The sequence below is a fragment of the Haemaphysalis longicornis genome, unplaced genomic scaffold (assembly GCF_048455015.1).
Source record: "Haemaphysalis longicornis isolate Haplotype H1 unplaced genomic scaffold, Haemaphysalis longicornis Haplotype H1 scaffold_3, whole genome shotgun sequence".
Lineage (NCBI taxonomy): Eukaryota > Metazoa > Arthropoda > Arachnida > Ixodida > Ixodidae > Haemaphysalis > Haemaphysalis longicornis.
In genome coordinates, this window is record NW_027526335.1 from 43,239,862 (window position 1) to 43,258,974 (window position 19,113).

The following is a 19,113-nucleotide window of genomic DNA, read 5'->3' on the forward strand; positions in this document are numbered from 1 at the left end:
AGATCGCAGCTTCTGTGTTAGCACGTGTAATACATCACTAAACCTCCTATAGTCGTCATGGCCCCTTTGCAGGCCGAACTGCTGTCAGCTTCTTGCAGCACACTGTTCGCAACAGCTAGGGAATATATGTCACCGCTTCCGCATAACACACCACGAAAAGAATGTTTGCGACGACACTTTGTCGTCATGTGGATAGAAGAGCACAGATTTCTCGTGAAAATGTCTAGCTTTTTTTTTTTTCGTATCGATGTCGTATAGCGAAACGAACGTACGTTTCGATCGTCGGCACAATTTAGCCGGCACCAGAGCTTTGAAGGAAGCTTGACTTCTTGAAGATGGCTCATTGTGAAAGCATCATTCCACAGAACTTGCGACTTCATTTGATGAGCACTGCGGAGAGAGAGCCTCGTGTTGTGGCTGGTGCACCTCATCTTTTTCGGCTCTTCAGCTTGCTTGCTGGCTGCCGAAACTGAAACTCTTGTCCGCCTTTTCCTTTGCGGCTTCCGCGTGCATGCTCCGCGCAGAATTCGAAGCACAGTCAGGCAGGATGGTAGGTACAGCACCTGGAGCCAGTGACAGCTTCCCGCGTACAAGTCGCACTTTACAGCCGTTTATTACGTGGATGTAATCACGCAATAAGCACTCGGGCTCAAAGTGGCGCTCACCAACGGCTGAAGATATGGTCAAGAGTTTGTCCAGTCTTCCCAAATTTTGTCCCCACTTTTTGCACAGTTCATCGTCCAAAGGAGCGGCGAACAAAGACGCCTTGGGAGCACCTGCAGGGTAACCACTGTGACAACCCGGAGCAAAGCAATAGGTGTCCGTCCTTCGTTTTGACATCGCGTACCCGGCCTGGCCAACCTCTATTCGACAGCACTCGCAATAACTATATTCCTGACGATTGTATACCTCTTGCTTCTGTGGAACATCACGGAAACGTAAAACACGCAGAAAATGAAAGGCCGGCCTCAGCCATAAACAGACGGAGAGTTTGTCCGACCGCGCGCCGCCAACGTATCGCACATCCGCTCGTATCGTCTGCGCCGCTAGCAGACGATTTGTTTGTAGCCGTTGCCCGATGGCTCAAACGGGTCTGATAAGCAACAAAACGTTCTTAGAAAAGTACAGGGACAACAAAAGTGAGCATCTTTCTTCCATAAAGGTTAATTACTGTACCACAGTAAAAAACGGCAGCGGCAATAGCTGGCGAGCGCCCCAAGGAACGGCCCGTGCAACCGCGGTACCGTTTTCGAAGAAGGCGCAGTGGCGCCCCTGGCGGCGGTAGACGCGCTTTGCTTCAGCCCGAACGCTGCAAAGCGCTCCCGTTCGCGCCACTGGATCAAGACATTCTAGTTCACTGTAACGGGAACGCAAAAACATTTGAAACACGGATCGGCTGTGCGCGCACGTGTGTTTGCATCGAGCGCAGCATGCGCCGTTCAGAAGCCCTGCAACCACCATCTGTACAATTATTTATGGCAAAACGTGCACGTTCGCGCACTTAGTTCGGAAGCAGCTGGTAGCTAATGCGGGCGTTAGCTGAACAGGAAAAGTCCGTCGCGATGGCTCGACGCTTCCTCAAGTGCGCTACATTTCACCTCAGTGCTTGGTTTAAAATTCACCTAATTGCCGCGCAGTATTTTTTCAAGGAGTGCGCGCTGCGATTCAAAACCTTATTTTTCCCTGTGGCGCCAAAGTCGTGTAAGTACGAGTCGGCGTAGTCGTCTGCAAATTAGCGATCTTCTTTTGTGGGCTGTGTTGTAAACACCGCTGCTGATCTGAATGCGTGTACGCGTGCGTCTATACTTCCAGACTGCTCTGTAGGCAATATAACTGCTGTCGTAACGGGAGGAACTCAAGGACTGGGATTGGAAACTGTGAAGGCTTTGCTATCGTTGGGAGCCCGTGTGATAGTTGGTAAGTAGCAGAAACTAAACTTCCTTTGCCGGCAAGTGGCTGCCTATCTACGGGTGAAAAACAAACAGTGCGGAAGTGGAAAAAAATAAGCTATTTCGGAGGTAGAAGTTGCTTAACTAAGTGAATCATTTCATGACGCGGAGCTAATCGGCAATGCATAGTGTTTGTGATGGCTTCAACAGCAGAGTTCTCTAAATTTGCGTATAATCATGAGTGTGATTTGTAATAGTTTGCGGTCTGGCACATACATTGACGACATTATTTGAGAGCTAAAAAGAAAATGAGCACAGGAGAGTGATTAGGTAGCGCTCATCCTATCACCTTTCGTGTGTTGTCACTTTAGCTCTCAAATCCCACCACATAAGTTTGCCTGGTTTGCCGCCCGTATAGAATTTCATTCTTGGCGGCACAGAGGCCTGCAAAGTAGTTTAGTCATCTTAGTTTCACCTCCTTCAATTACACAGAGTGCCGTCTTGCCATGTAATTCAAGCTTCAAGCATAGTCGCCAAAACAGTCGCTAGCTGCTTCTGTGACGTCTAGATTGCGACACACTGTCAGTCACTCTAACCTGTCTTGATCGATTTAAAAAGTAACAAAATGATTTTCTATCACTACCATGTTCAAACAGGTAATACCAGCACACCTTATTTACTCTATGAATGAGTATCAGACATTCTCATCCTTGACCTCGGAGAAGGAAAAGGGAAACTAAAGCGGGGGGTTATTAGATTCAAGGAATACTTCGCGTATTTTGATTTCCTAAAAAAAATACAAACGGTAACAGTTCTTTTCTTTTTATTTTTACGGGGGAAAAAAATGTTCTGAACGACAAAAACGCTGTTGAATTTGGGCCACCGCAAGATTTCTTTCTGTTCTGTATCTAAATATTCTGCAACTTTCCTTCAGCTTTGAAAAAGCCATGTTTTTATTTTGCCTTTGAGGCAGTGTAGTGTGCAACTATATGCGCCATGCTTGCAGGAAGCTCTTCACCCGACGGATCTCTTGCTGTAAGGCAGTTGTTTGAAGAATGCATTCCAGGCAGCAAAGGTTGGTGTTTAAACTTTGGCGTGCACTCTGAAATTACCTTGGCTTTATCTCTTTTCTTTTTCATTATTATTTATATTGCATATTTATGTCCACTCTCCAGTGGAAATCCTGCCTCTCGACCTGAGGTCGATGTCGTCCGTCGATGCGTTTGCGCAAGAGGTTCTGCGACGCAATGTTGCCATAGACCTGCTAATTTGTAATGGTGAGTCTCTCAGTTGCTGTGTTTGCAACACCGCACTAACTTTGCTATCAAAACCATGCACGCACACGATGACATTTTGCAGCCGGTGTCATGTTTGCCCCGCACGGCGAAACCGAGGACAAATTTGAGCTGCACCTAAGCATCAACTACCTAGGCCACTGCCTCTTGACTGCCTTTCTGCTACCGCGATTGATATCAGCAGGAACGCCTGCAAAAATGGCAAGAATAGTAAACGTTTCCTCCTGCGTGCACAAAGCGGCCAGGATCAACTTTGATGACATGCATGGCAGGTACATTTTGCCCGTAATAATAGCGTGGTAGTTAGGTGGCTTGCGTTTCCACGTTCATTTAAGCACTGCTGACTGGTCTTCTCTTTTCCAGGGAGTTCTACTCGACTTACTTCAGCTATGCGCAATCGAAGCTGGCTCAGGTGATGTTCACGCAGTCGTTGGCACGCTACTTTCGCTTGGAGCGCATCCCTGTGACCGTCAACTGTGTGCATCCTGGCATTGTGGATACCAACCTGTACAGACGAGTCTCCTGGGCTCCCCTTGTTTCGGGAGTTTTCTTCAAGGTACGATGACGTGTCTCAAAACATTAAACAATTGAGGTACATGGTGTGTAGATCTAGGACATCTGCTTTTAACTTCACCCACACAGGATTGGTTTAGCCCGCTTAAATTAACCACTTAACGGGACACTGAAGTCAACCTGCTAGTTGGTTTCAAGTCTGACCATTCCATAGCCATTTTAGTGCTAATTCAGTGCCAAAAGACGCCTTAATTGCTGAGAAATTGCCCGTAAACAGCAATTGTAGCCACTGTTTGCTTCACGATAAACTGGAAGCAAGCGAGGCAGTGGTGATATATAGCAGTAGAGAAGCAAACGAATACAACTCTACCACGTACCAAGCGGTTTAGTCAGTTTCAGTGAGATCAGTCGTGCTCTTCCAAACTCCCACGTCCTTTGCACCACCAGACGACTCAGCAAAATGGGACCCGTGGGACTTCATGGGACCTGTGATCTTTATTGAAGATTTGTTGGAGAAAAACATATTGTTCTCTTTTGAGGCCCCACGAATGTTGGCACCGAAGCAACCGCTCGTGCATAGCTCGCACGTTTTCTCGAAAAGCGGTACCTCCACCCCAAGTGTGGTTGAGTAGCGCCATCCAGCGGCAGCCAGGAAAAACGCGCACGCCAACATTTTATCAACTTCTGGTGCAAGTTGCGCGGTATAGCCAGTGGCGGCGGCACCTGGCTTTATGTTTTTGCTATTCTCTACCTTATTTTAAAAAAACCACGCATAAGAATGGTATATTTGTGTTCTGGGTTAGCTAAACTACTGATCTAGACTCATTTGTATTTTGACCAGGAAGTCTAATTGACCAAAATCAAAATGCATAGGTAACGTTAGACCCTGACGGCACTACTGAATTTCATCAAATTAAGCGATGAAATTGAATTAACAGAGGCAAGGCTTGTTTTCTTGGACATGTTTACAAATCGTTTAATATGTCGTTATTAAAAAACTGATTCACAATTTGTTACAAACCTTAAAGTGTATTTCGGCACTTCATTTCATTCAACAAGCGACAGGCTCTGCTGAATAATTAACGTTGTATTGTTTTTGGTGAATAACAACAAAATGCCTTGATAGAAGCCCCTATGGCCTTCGTACTTTGATATCAAACTGCTTATATTGGCCCTGGATAAATGCCTTCCTAGCAGTGTGCTGATGGTAACAGTCAATTTTGTGCAAGCGTAGTACAAGTACTTACATGTTTTCTCGTTGTGCTGTTGCAGCCGTTACAACTACACTTCCTGTGTTACAACAAATGTAACTTTTTCACATGGCTTTGTGAATGGTCTGGCTGCCTTTCGAGTGGCCATCGTAGGTTTGAAAATGGTTGCGCCCTTTTAAAGGGGTCGTGAAGAGAAAATGCATTTGTCCTTGCTTAATTTTGTCGACTTGAACGACCTTTTAAGAACATAAATCCCAAATATTTTCACAATTCCTTGCTTCTGGAATTTAGGAGGCGCCTTTGAAATTCTCGTTTAGAGGCGCATCTCAAGCGACCATGCGCGCGTTGCCGGTCGGCAGCGCAACTAGCAGTGACGTCACGTCAAGTACATTCGAGAATTCAACGCGTTCAACGTTCTTTGTGTAATTGTTCTGCAAAGCTGCAAACCCGATATTTTAAAAATAATGCATCCTTTATTCGTTGCCAGAAACAGCTTTCTATTCACGTGAGCGGTGTCGTGACTGCTTCAGTTGTCTGGCAACCATTGTAGCAGAACTCGGACCTACAGGCTGTTTGTACAGTTTGTAGCCAGTTTCCCTGCTGAATTTCACATTGTTTTGCCAAACTCTCTTCGGAATCTTACGTTATTTGCATGAAATCGCACAAAACCGCTCTAGCAAAAAAAAAAAGCCCGTGTGCGATTCGAACTTGTGGCCGCTGGGCCAGCCCAACGTTACGGCCAGCCTAGTTGGGCGCTTTATCCAGTACACTATCGACGTGAGAAGCGTGCGTGGCGAAAAACTGCTGCATATAAGCCGCTTCGCATTTGTACCCAGCACTCTGTTGTGTTTTCATAAATTCTAATCAACCCAGAGCTTTAACCGCCAACTTACTGTTGAACACTTCTGCAGTAAGCCAAAGGGGAGTTTATACAATCAATGAAACAGCGTTAACAGCATTTATTTGAGGAAACAGGAAAACAACCGAACTGCGTGGTGGTGGGACTCGGCGACTCGGCACTGTATCGCTGCTTCTCGCTAGTTATTTTTGCGCTTGATGAGTAAATGACGGATGGGTTTTAAGTTCTGACTACTGACTACTCGAAGTTCCTTCGATAAACGTGTTTATGTAATAAGTTCTCATTTTAAGCGTTTGGTCATTTATCTGGTCATGTCAGAAGTTTCACGTTCACGCAACTCACATTACAGGCTACGTGAGCCAGACGTCGGCAAACTTGTGCTAGAATATCGGCTAGCAGAATGACAGTTTAGACTCGTGTGAAACAGCGCAAACAGTTTACGAATGCCCAGTTTAGATTAAACGTGGTTACTTCTGCCTACGCCACTCGCCCGCGTTGTTGACTGTAAGTTCGACCATGTTGGTCAGTCGCATCAGAGATCAGACGTATCCCGTTCAGTTGCAGGGCGAGTTTCATCATGGCGCCGATGTTGCAGCTTTATCTGACCCTTTGCAAGCCCGCTCTATGCCGACATATTGTGCAGACGAGGGAGGACTGTGATTGACTTGTTACAGACTTACTGAAACGTCACTTCACGAGTTGAGGAGGAAAGCCTCGGTGAAACCGTAACTGCATTTGTTTTCCTATTTGCCGATATCGGGCAACGAAACGGGTATGCATTGTTTGTTTATCGAGGTTCCACGGTTATAAGTGGCCACACAACACAATTTTTTTGAAAATCTCTTCACGATCCCTTTAAGCTAGGCATGCTCCTTCCTGCATTGTAATTAAACAATACTAAGGACTACTAACAAGCACTAGTCGTGAGCACAAACTGAGTTGCCACCACAGGGCATGCCGAAGTGAGGCACAATGCTAATGACGTGGATAATTCGGTTATTGTTGCATAATAGCTTCAGTCAAGATTAGCCTTGCGGACCGTCCCAGCAGTGCTCCGACCCAGCATCCTCGTCACTAGTAGCGAGTACAGGCGCACGCTACGATTAACCTGTGCATCAGATATCATTGGTGAAGTGCCTCAATACCAGTGACATCGCCCTCCTTTCTTGCTTTGAGTCACTGAGGTAGGGTAGGACATGCACACTGTCACAACTGCAACTTATTTTAAAGCGGGTCACGGACGTACACATACGTCCTCTGCAAACACCTTCAAAATGGTGAATAACGTATATGTACGCCATCGCTTGTATGTTTAAAAAGCGCGCCTTTTTCACCAACTTCTCTTGCTTGGCATGTGCTGCCACACTGCGGAAATACGGCAAATCATTTGCTTGCGCCGATGGCTTTTCTTTTTATTTTTTTATGATTTACTTCAGCGGCACGGCGGCTATCGCTTGCGCATCCAGTAATGAGGGGGCGCGCTGGGTATCGCCCCCCAGGCGCCTCTCGCTTTCTTGCACCTGCCACAGGCCAAGGGCGCCTGCGAAACTGATGAGGCTCTTTTCTCTCCTTTTTTTTAATTGTATTTTATAGGAGCGGTGCGCCGTCTATCGCTCGCGCATCCGGCCGTGCGCCCGCATGCAGCGGCTGGTTTCGGTATCATCCTACGGGCGCTTCCCACTTTTTGCGCCCGCGAAACTGATGTCCATCTGATTTCAGTTCACTCGAAAGATGCCGGCTTGTTACTCCCTCTTTTTTATTTAGAATTTTTCTTGTGTTACTCATGAATAAACCACATCTATGTAACAACACAAACAATTTTTTTGTCACTTTATGGTCACCCCAAAAAAATTACGATAATTTTTTTCTAGAACTAGATTCATCAGAAGAGTTTAAATCAACAATAACAAAAACTGACCCTCTGGGTCGCATTTGGCATAAAAATTCGACCCTGAAAGGGTTAAAAGCTTGTTGCTGCTGCTGTTACACTGGCTGAATGCAGCGTTTGTGCCAGGTGGCTCCTCCTTGCCCGACACTTGGGCATTGAGAAGGAGCATCCTGGGTTTCTCACGAAACCACCAGATGGTGTAGACCTCCACATTTGCGGCCATCACCAACGCACCGGAAGAGTACATGAACACGTGCCAGCAAAATTGCTCAAAAACGTTCCTGCAGCATCCAGGCCACAGGGAAACATGGCGCTTACCGCGAATGTATGCTGACTCGAAGATGCAAGTCAAGGCAACAATGCAGTGATGGCAACGGAAGACAAGTGCCGTGAGAGCTACACCCAGAAGCTACAAGCAAAAAAAAAAAAATGCCACACACACACACTTCCATCTCAACCCAATTTTGCCACGACACCCTTTCAATCGTTTCAAACAGTGTTACTTGAACTCCGTTTCGCAGTTTAGAAGGCTCACATTAACGATGGTGGAAGCATCATTGAAAGTTTTGCTTTACTTCGATTCCCACGTATGCGTGGGAGCCGCAAATTTATGTTTACTTTTCTTTGCTGTTTTCTACAGACGCCCGAGGAAGGTGCGCGGACGAGTCTCTACGCGGCGCTTTCTCCCGAGATGGAAGGCATCAGTGGCTGCTACCTGGAAGAGTGCGCCATCTCTGAGCCCTCGCGCTGTTCAAAAGAACGTGCCTTGCAAGATCGGCTGTGGAAGGACACCTGGGCCTGTTTACAGCCCTGGCTTCCATCCGCTGCTTCGCCTCTGGCCACCCAGCCGTTCCTCCGCACCTAAGCCGGCAGGCCAAAGACGGGAATTAAGCTGCCATGCCAAAAACCGAATTGGGAACCTTGGATCTTCTGCTGTTAAAATGGCTCATCCTGTGGCTGGATATCCAACGCAGGCCAGACTTTCCGGCTTTAGATGGTGTTGCCATGTGGATTATTGTTTATAGCTGTCAAAGGATGCGGCAACTTGCTTTCCAGTTATCCTTAAGTTTCACCGGCAGACTTTTCCAGTTTCACAGTTCTGGGTCACTAGTCTGAAGGTCACCTGTTACGTGCTGATCCTCCTAGTTCTACGAGCAGTTTACTTTAAAGAAATTTCAACGATGAGGGAACCTAAACTGTGAGGCGAAATGTTTTGTTTACCAAGTGTTATATATTTTTTATACTTTTATTACTAGCATCGCTGCCACGAATTGGCAACTCAAAGTATTTTTAGCTTAGGCCAATATTGTAAAAGTTTTACTTGGAAATATAGCTCACTGTGTTTTTCCTATCCTCTTGTCTACTCATTCAGAGCACTGCAAGTGGTGCATTATTAGAAAGACTCCACGATTTCTAATCTCTGCAAAAGTGCTCATCGACACACATTCTCACAAGCGAGTGTTTTAGTATGTAGGGTAATTAAATAGGTGCTGATGATGAAAATGCAATGCCAGGGCAGATAGTGCAAAAAACAACCTGCAACTTTCTAGCAGCACTAGACAATGCATGCTGTGATGGAAAAAAACCAATGCTATATGCATGTGGGAAAAGAACATTCTTTTTAAGGTTATATGCATTTCATCATCCTGGAAGTTGGTTGCTGAAAGTGCCATTAGCTCAGTACAAAAGAACATTGGCCATACAAACTGTCGGCACCAGTGACAAAGCTAGTTATTCAAGCTCAAGTATTTTGAATTTTCGTTTGCAACAACAGACACTGCATTCAGAAAGAGCAGAAAAAAAATGATATTGTGATGCCCGTGTTTCGTTAGTGTAAAATGAGTATTTGTGCATTCTTGACCCACAAACTCAAGTTAGAACTGCCTTGGTGTTTAAGCTATTTTATAGGCATATGCATACATTAAAAATTATATATATCCGCTTGTTATGCTCGTTATTGTACCTAAATATTGAAAGCAGAACATATGCACTTCTACTACTTGGGTCATTATCATCAGCCTATCTACGCCCACTGCAGGTCAAAGGCCTCTCCCATGGATCTCCAATTATCCGGGTCCTGTGCTAACTCTTAATCTCATCTGCTGCCCCCTGCCACGCTTGCCTTCTCTAGGGATCCACTCTGTTACCCTTAATGACCAACGGTTATCTTGCCTTCGCATTGCATGCCCTGCCCACACCAATTCCTTCTTCTTAATTTTTACTAATATGTCCTTAACATGTGTTTGTTCTCTGACCGACTTTGCTCTTTTCTTGTCCCTTAATGTTAGACCTATCATCTTCCGTTCCATTTCTCGCTGAGTCGTCCTCAATTTAAGTTGAATCCTTTTAGTGAGCCTCCAAGTTTCTGCCACGTAGGTGAGTACCGTTAATATGCAGTACCAGTAATAGTTGGGTGCCGGTAACTACTTGGGTATAAGTATAAAACGAAGTTCTGTCACAACGGCAGGGATGTTGATGTCCTGAGGAAAAGGGATGGCTGACACGTACTGGATGACATGTTATACTAATCGTATGAACTTTAGAGGCAAAGCAAAAGCGCAGGCTGTCGTATATTATTTTTTCATTTATTCCATATTTTGGGTTTGACCTCTTCAAAAGAAAAGGACCCACAGTGGCAGCTGGCAGCTAATAGCATAATTGTTCAAAACCCTGGCTAGTACAGTACCATGCAAAAAGTTACAAAAAAAGCACTGGGCAGCACATGCGAAGAGCTTTGTCAGCTGGAATGGTAAAAATACTGATGTGCCTTCGATGATGTGCATGCGTACGTTCCTCTAAGATGACGGAGTAAAGCAGTGGTTTAAAAAGATATGTACACGAAACAAGAAAGTAACCAGTCTAAAAATATAGGTATGTACAGAAAAAAAGTAGCCTAAAATCGCTTCAAAGATGGCTTCGACCCTACAATGTGCTTTGAGTGGCCTCCTAAACCATTGTAGCCTGTGCGAATGATAGACTTGAAAGACTCTGTACTGGTGGCGGGACGGAAGAAGTTTGCTTTACGCGGCAAGAATGGTTCTCTCACAGGCGTGGTGCCCTCTCCTGCTTTCGATTGCCAGCTAGACGTCACAATCTGAAAGAAAAAAAAAAAAAAAGTGTTTCGTTAGCAGACAAAATTACAAAAAACTTCCATTTTCAGGCATGGCACAGAGTGCTATGCCAGAAGTAAGTGCAAGGGATTTCATTGATCTCCACCTTTTCATCTAACTTGCTGTCAACTTGCTGCCTTGCTGTCAACATTTTAAACTTGACCAGCAACATTTAGTCTCTGATTCTACGACATAATTGGCGAACATGACCAATAAACATTTGTGTAACAAATTCTAGCTACCAGAGCTGCATATCTTTCCTACAGACTTGCATGTCCACTATGTAAGGTTGCCATGGTTGTTTCGCACTGAAGTGACACCAAACAGGGCTGATAAAGTGACATGACGCTGATGAAGTGACACCAAACACTGTCGAATTACCGTACCAAGTAAAATAATTAGGTGTTTAGACCATATCTGGAGTTCATTCCGTCAATCTACAAGGACTTCTTCACTGAAAAGTGTTCAAAAGTGCCGCATCCCTAGTGACAATTCTCCTGGCAGTGCGGCGTTAGTTGTGCCACGCAGTTGCAGGTTTGCACTTAAAATATTGCGACTGGAGCGATACTATTCAACTTGTGCGTCCTTCAGCACACAATTTCATCACGATTGCCGAGTTTATTTACCATGTCCGAAGTGTGCCTCGGGATCTCTTTATTACCTGCACAAATTCAGCCCCAAATAAAAGTTTGACAAAAATACTTCGGTGTCCCTTCGACGTGCAAGCAAAGTTGTCTGCACACTTACACGCAGGGCTGGAGATGCAACGCCTGGCGAAGGTGTTTCTTCTGGATTGGTCAGACGCGGACGCTTTAGTCGCTCAGGGGCAGGGCTGGAAAAACAAAAACGTCGCACCTATATTGGATATTCATGATTGTAATAATAACCTTGCACATCACAGTTCCGGGCTATGCTCGTGCAGAAAGCAAGCCACAGTTACTGTGCAAATCACCACCTCATGTCTGCAACGATCCTAATTGCACTTCACTGTCTGGCTTATCAGCAATTATCAACACGCCTTTGGTGCAAACTCACAGGATGCAGTGTTGCGCAGCAATCATATTCCATAGTATACTGTTCGAGAGCAGCAGCCGCATAGGCACTTTGCTTTAAGGCAGTGCAGAAGTCAAATTGTTGGGCTTGTGTGCTGTACAAACTGTGACAATGTCTAGCGTGCCTTTAAGCAGCTACGTTTACCTGCATTAGTGGATTAACGGCAATGTGCCTAGTATGTCGTGCCAGTCTGCAACAATTGACGTGAATAGCAGTGAAATACATTTAAAGACAGGTGGCGCCACCCAGTGCTATTTTCCCAACTGCAATTTTCAACATCAGAAATTCTGACAGGCGTTGAGAAAACACCCGTCCGTGTTTCCTTTCTGGTCCCCATTTGCCGTTTGTGCACGCTATTTGTCAAGACACATCAAGTCCAACTAGGCTGGCTAGCAGTTAAGAAATTCTGAATGTTGATGGGCCGAGTCCATGCATGCTTGCAAATGCGTCAATTGCAGGCTAGGGAAAACACTCTGCCGCTTCGCTCGCACTTTCATTTGCCTTTGCATTTCCTCTTACAATTGACCAACATCAGAACGAAAATTCACAGGGGGGGGGGGAAGAGAAAGGGAATGAAAATGAGAGAGAAAAACCCTTGCCTTACTTTGCAGTTGATAATGAAAAACGCATACACTAACTGCGAGACAAGTGCTGACAACAATGTGAAAAGTACAATTTTCTCAGTCGAACAAGAGCTTGACACACTTTTAATTAAACCATTCTTCCAACAATCGCGTAGTATTGAGTTCTGGTGGACAAAAAAAAGGTAATAGTGCACTACTGAGTTGTGGCCTGTACTGGTAAACAGAGGGTACCAAATGCTTGACGATTTGGTCACCTTGATACCTTCCCGAATTCAGAATGCTTCACGATGATGATTTTAAAATCAGTGAACGTTGTGGATGGCACTCGACTAAAGAAGTCTTAGCAGACTCAAAGGAGTACACCATGCTTCTTGCAGCTATGAAACTGAATGGCTGACTCCCTTAACTCTTACAGGACCGCCGGATAAAGTGATGAAGAAGAGAGGTCTCTATACAAATTTTTATTACATAGGGCAAAGGCACCATCCTGCTTTAGGGTACACCAAAATGCAGCTAATTATATGTTCTTTGACATGCAATACCATGTTTTACTTAAACATTGCAAATAACACCATGAAAAAATCTGAAAGAACTTCAGAAAACTACTGAAAAGTTCAAGAAAGTGTAAATATAATATTTAAAAATAATATAATAAAATTATTTCAGGATATACAAAATGTGACACAATGCTTTGTTTCTTTATTGTGAAAGTTTAATGCGGTTAGGCAACCCGTTATTTTTTGTGTGTGTGTGTGAGCTCTTTGGCACTGCAGCCATGGCTACGTCGTCGCCCAGGTACACGCTGGGCTCTCGTCTCGGAAAAAAACTCGATCCGCCTCTGTGCTAGTGGCAGGATAGCACCACCATGGGTGGTTTACACTCTAGTAAACAGATATAAACCAGTGAAACATATATTGAGCGCACATACTAACTCCAGAGCCAACTGAAACCGAAACGGAAACCCACCTTTGAGCCCCACTTGGCGTTCCAGGCTGATCGTCACCACAATTCTCACTCGAGCTAAAATCCGATCTCGTAAAGTCGCATTCCGACTCTGCACTGCCGCTCTCATCATTAAAATCCACAGTAGAAGCCAAAGCTACACGACACGAGATGGACACAGATTTCTTATCGAGCTCGTGCGCGAGCATGACGCCATGTTTGTTTACATTCGAAACCACCGCCCACCAGAAAAAAATATCCAATGTGTCGCAAACTGCACAAAAGAAAAAAAACTGCAGTTTTTAAACTATCCTCCTAGATGTTGCGAGGCATTCCATACAGCCAAAATTCGTATTCTGCAGGCATGTGAAACCATCGATCATATGTGATCGATTGGCTATGGGTGCGGTCCTGAAGGAGTTAAAGGGCAGGCCATTAAGACAAGATAAAACTGTGTTAATTTGAAATAACTAGCCATTGGTAACTCACTCAACCTCATTCAAGTTTCACAAGATGCTTGTCTAACCAAGAATAGATATGAAATATTGAAAACATTGAAATTTCACACTCGCGACATCAGCAGTGACGTAATAAAAGGAAAACTGAAAACAGTCATTAGTGTGTTAACTGGACGTTAGCATTCAAGAGAGATGGCCAAAAAGACTAGATGCGTCACCACAAACGCACATTTATGTATTTCGGGCGTGGCTTTGGTCGGCAAAAAAAGAGGCCAGTGAGATGTCACTGCTTCATCTGTTTTCTTTAACGTCTTTCAGTTAAACATCTGCATTAAATTTGTCATCGCTGCTATAGGAACAAAGCGATCTTTTAAATGAACCAAACTTGTATTTTGTCTTCGTGGTTCCTTAACACGCTGCTTATGAATTGTTTGTGCCTTGTGTACCATCATACTTGCGCGCAAAGTCGCCAGCCCGATCATCACAACCTTGATGCATCAGGTGGGCGCAGCAACACACAAAACCAGAATGTGACATTCAGGCTTTCTTTACTCCGCGCCATGGTTGATTAGTGAGCTTTCTGAGAACCGTGCACTTAGGAAGCCTTCCGCTTTTCCCCGCTCACCTTTCTGCGATGAGACCACTTTCATTAGCTTTGGTGGACTGGGTGGCACTGCACGCTTCCGCCTTGAGTTCGGCCCTGTGGAGCATGTCCTTGAGGTGGCTCACGTCTGCCTCCAGCACGTGTATGCGGGAGGCGCGTTCTCTGGCCAGGACTTCCAGGTAGGCCACTTTCTTGCGCATCTCCAGTGCTTCCTTGTTCAACTCTGCGCGGTGGTCCGTCACAGTCTGCAGCTGGCTGTGTTGGGCAAGGAGAAACACGACAGTCTTTGCAAATGACAGACCTCATTAAAGCGTACAAAAAAAACAAAAAAACAGCGAGGTCAGTACAAGAAAGCATAAAGCAAGTGTATCTAGTAATTTTTGCTGAATACATGGTTATATACAAAAAGAAAGACCCAAATTTTAGCTAGTAAACGCTACCAGAGGTCATCATCATCATCAGCCTATCTAGGCCCACTGCAAGGCAATGGCCTCTCCCACAGATCTCCAATTATCCCGGTCCTGTGCTAACTGCGAGCCATATTTTCGACCAAATATGGCTCACTACCACAAGTAGCGAGCCGCATTTCAGTGACGGTTTTCATTGAATATTTCGCCTTAATGTAAAACTGCATTCAAGAGATTTCTGTAGCTGAACGCAAACCTATAGCCTGTATTCAATAGCGAGGCACGCATGCAGGCAACCATGTGAGTGCGCCATCACTGGTTGCGTCGGGCTCCGTGGGATGGCAGTACTTGTCCGTGCTAAACGCATGATATGGGTTGGACATTCCAAGCTCTAGCCTGTCGGACGCAAAGTAATGCCTCGACTCCAATGTGAGTGTGATTAATAACTACTCTGTTGACACCACCGTTGAGAATCAGGTTGAAACGGACCAGACGACACACGCCGGTTGCTGCGGCGGGCGGCCGCAGTGGCACAAGCCACACACACTGCGGCGGGCGGCCGCAGTGGCACAAGCCGCGCCATGTCCACGGCGCTTCGGCCATGTCCGTGGCCATTTCCGGTGTTGCCACGCGAAGAAATTGACAGCTAAACTTTTCAATGAATACCACCTATAGTCGCTTCTTGGCACCAGTTAGGTCCACATTACCGCCAGCAATACATGTCGGATATAATGAGAGCAATGAACCCTGGAACCAAGCTGGCTCCCCACTTTTCTGAAGGCTAGTTGCTGATTTTTCTGCATGTTCTCCTAGGTGGCAGCAACACGCTTTCAGTGTTGGCTTGAGTTCTCTAATTGCTCTCTTCGCTTCATGTAGGAAAGCCGCCAAATTCTGTGATGTGCTCATTATCATAAAAAAATGGAAGAAAGAGGGTAGAGAACAGAATGACATTTTTAATTCTATTTATTTCTACACAAATAAAGTTCTACTTGTCATAGAACAAAGGCCAGAATAGCCACAGAAGGTGGCTATTGTGCCACAAATAGCCACACAGAACTTGCATGTGCTGCCTCAGTTAAACAAAAAGCTATACAGTATAGCCCACTTAAAGCAAACCCAGTTTCAGCTTCCAAATCTGTTGACTAGATTTTGCTTTTCATAACAAAACTTAATTTTGATCATTTAGAATTATTAGGCACACAATCTGCAAATTAAGTAGGTGTTACATCCCTTCTATGTTCTCTAGCTTCTCGCAACGTTCAGTACAGCGACAGTACTGTTAGTTAAACCATGCTGAGAATGAGAGCAGCATTAAAAAAATAAAAAGCACATCTTACCGCTTCACCAAGCCGCAGTACGTAGCCAGTTGCTTTTGTGCGCCTGGAGCATCTGCATACGACTTGAGAAGCTCTTCAGCGTCTTTTACGTTACAGCTTATAAGCTTCTTAATGCTGAAAGAAAACAAGAACACGCCGCTGTTATTGTAGTGTCCCATCACTACCACGATTCCATACAACTGGCATGCGATGTCTCAAGGTCACTGAACACAACCTCGCAAGATGGTCAGTGCCATAAGTTCCCACGAAATTGCACGACCCTGCACGATTCTACAGCAGCAACTTATAATGCATAGACATTTTAAAACAAAATTAAATGTGTTTGTAATTTTTGTTAGTACTTTTCAAAGTTGGTTTCAAATGAAAGTCTGACCTTCCCATGGCCATTTCAGCGTTGATTCGGTGCTGAAAGATGCCTTAATGGCTGAGAAATCGCTAATCAAACACTGATCAAACATGACGAAAACAGTGACAGTAGCCGCTGTTCGCATTGTGATAAACTGGAAGCAAGCAAGGCAGCGATGATGTATAAGTGGTATAGAAGCAACTGAATACAACGCTACCACGTACCAAGCGGTTTGGTCAGTTCAGTTAAATCAATTGTGCTTTCCCGAACCCCTACGCCCATTGCATCTCCAGACCACTAAGCAAAATGTTCCTTCATGAGTGTCGTCATCAATATTGAAGCTTTGTTGACAAGACATATTGCCTTTTTAAGGCTTTGCAAATGTTGGTGTCGAACCAACCGTTCGTGCGTAGCCCGCACGCTTCCTCGACGAGCGGAACCGCCACCCCAGGTATGGACGAGTAGCGCCATCTAGTGGCAACCAGGAAAGACGTTGCACACGCCAGACGTTTGAACCACTTGTTGCGTGGCGGCGGCACCCGTATTAACGTTTTCGCTATCTTCTACCTTATTTCCTTATTTTAAAAACATACGCGTAAGAGTGGTATATTCGTGTCCCCCCCCCCCCAGTGAGCTAATTAATCGATCTAGAGCAACTTATATTTTGACTTCAGTGTCCCGTTAAGGGCACAGGGTAAGGCGAAATTTTGAAAAAATGACTTTTTGTTTTTCTTCACAATTAGGGAACTTCAATTTCTTGTGCACATTTTCCATATTCACACTTGCCTTAAAAAGTCTTATTTCTCGCTAAAAAGCAGTTTTCCCGTAAGCAAGTAGTAAGTGCCCACATCCACTTAAAAATGTTCTCAGGGTTTATTGTCATTTTTTTTCATCAAAAAACTTCCCGTTTCCGATCAAAGTGCTTTTCTGGAACCAGCTGTATTAGGAAATTGCTTAGCAACCATTGCATAGCTGATTTTTCAGTGAGGACAATCCAAAGACCCTGTTGCACGTTTTTTCCACATTTGCCCTTCGAAGCTGCGCACAAAAAAACATCTTTTTTGGGCTTCACACTCTAATGATTGCAACATTGGATGCTGTTCTTTCATTAAATGATGAAGCAATGCATGAGCCAGCATTTTGAAATCATTCAGACCAAAACCTGGGCGCTACACCACCATCAAGTGGCTTAAAGAGGTTGACCACAAGCAAAATACTTTGTGAACAAAGCTGTACGATGGTGCACAAAATAGTCAAGGAAGGACAGACGACCGGGTAAAAAGCAAAAAAATGACTTTCACAGCGATTATGAAGCTGGAGCTTTTTAAATAAATGGCTCCAGTGGTGTTTATGGCAAAAAAGTATTTTTTTCACCTCTTTTTTTACTTTAAACTCAAACTCAATTATCTCGAAACAATGTTTTTTCTTACATAGGTACCATTATTTCCTATATCTTCCAAGACAACGACCTGATTTTTTTTCCCTGTCATCTACATAACTTGGCACACCTGCTGTACTAGAATTGAAAATATGCACGCAACAGTTTTTTTGGTACACAACTTTTAATACTAAAATAATGCAAAATTTAGGTACTAACGGACAAAAAATTATAAAAAACTGAATTTTTTAAGAATGTTTATAATTCTAGTACAGTTAAAAGAGCGCAAAATTTAAAAGAAAATGATATATAAGTTATGTAGATACCTTTCTTAGATGCCGAGAAAAATGTACCTCAATATGGCCAAAAACGCATGGGAAGTATAGGGCTTACCCTGTGCCCTTAAGTATACAGTAGCCGTATCCAAAAGGCTGCATTGCTTTTTACGGCAATTACCTAGAACTCGCACGTACTGATTGCATGTCAGTAACGCTGCATTATCTAAAGTACAAACGAAAAGCAGATAAATGTGCCAACGTGTGCACGACTACGCCGAACAGCACAGGATCGGAGTAATCGTCTTACTCTTCATATTCCGTTATTTGGGACCGCAGCGCTATGTTCTCGTCGTACAGCTGGCGCTTCTCGGACACTTCTTTTCGCATAGATTGAAGTTTCGCTTGTAGTTGAGCCCGTTCGCCGATGGCGGCCATGTATTTGTCCTTGAACTTCTGCACCTCTTCCTCTCGTTGAATGAGGAACGCCTTGAGCGTGTCGGATGCTTCCTGCAACTTGATTTTTTCAACGTTAGCTGCTCTGAGCTGCGCCTTCGCGTCGTCCAGTTGGTTCTGAAGGTCACCGACGTCGATTTCTTTCGTTTCGGATATGTTGAAGTAAAGCTTGAACACTTGCTTTGGTCGTAGCGGCTTTCTGCAAGCCGGGCAAGTCTTGGACATTTCAGTCCAGTGGAGGAGGCACATTTCGTGGAAGACGTGACCGCAGCCGGTGGCATTGACGTTGTCGACATTGTTGCAGTCGAAATTGTCCATGCAGATGCTACAAGTGAACTTCATTTTGAAAATAAAAGCCGGAACAACCCCCTGCACAACTCAGAAGCGCGAAACCGCCACATTCGTAATTCCCTGCGAACAATGTCGCTTGGATCGTGTCGGTTTCGCGCTAAATTCATGTCCGAACTCAGGTGTTTAATGTTTTTTTTGCTAAGCTTCAAAAAATACG

General features: G+C 44.7%; 2 protein-coding genes across 2 annotated transcripts; one reads left to right on the forward strand and one right to left on the reverse strand.

Moving 5' to 3' along the window:
* Positions 1-1,367: 1,367 nt before the first annotated feature.
* LOC144174345 (polyprenol dehydrogenase-like) lies at positions 1,368-9,008 on the forward strand. The gene is made up of 7 exons (XM_077702996.1): positions 1,368-1,701; positions 1,813-1,917; positions 2,896-2,964; positions 3,065-3,166; positions 3,249-3,456; positions 3,548-3,740; positions 8,296-9,008. The coding sequence occupies exons 1-7, from the start codon at positions 1,527-1,529 to the stop codon at positions 8,518-8,520; spliced, it is 1,077 nt and encodes a 358-aa protein (XP_077559122.1). The 5' UTR covers positions 1,368-1,526; the 3' UTR covers positions 8,521-9,008.
* Positions 9,009-9,493: 485 nt separating this feature from the next.
* On the reverse strand, positions 9,494-19,039 carry LOC144174344 (E3 ubiquitin-protein ligase TRAIP-like). Its single transcript, XM_077702995.1, has 5 exons — positions 18,460-19,039; positions 16,151-16,264; positions 14,428-14,661; positions 11,513-11,597; positions 9,494-10,749 (listed from the first exon to the last, which is right to left on the reverse strand). The coding sequence occupies exons 1-5, from the start codon at positions 18,945-18,947 to the stop codon at positions 10,549-10,551; spliced, it is 1,122 nt and encodes a 373-aa protein (XP_077559121.1). The 5' UTR covers positions 18,948-19,039; the 3' UTR covers positions 9,494-10,548.
* Between the last annotated feature and the right edge of the window lie 74 nt (positions 19,040-19,113).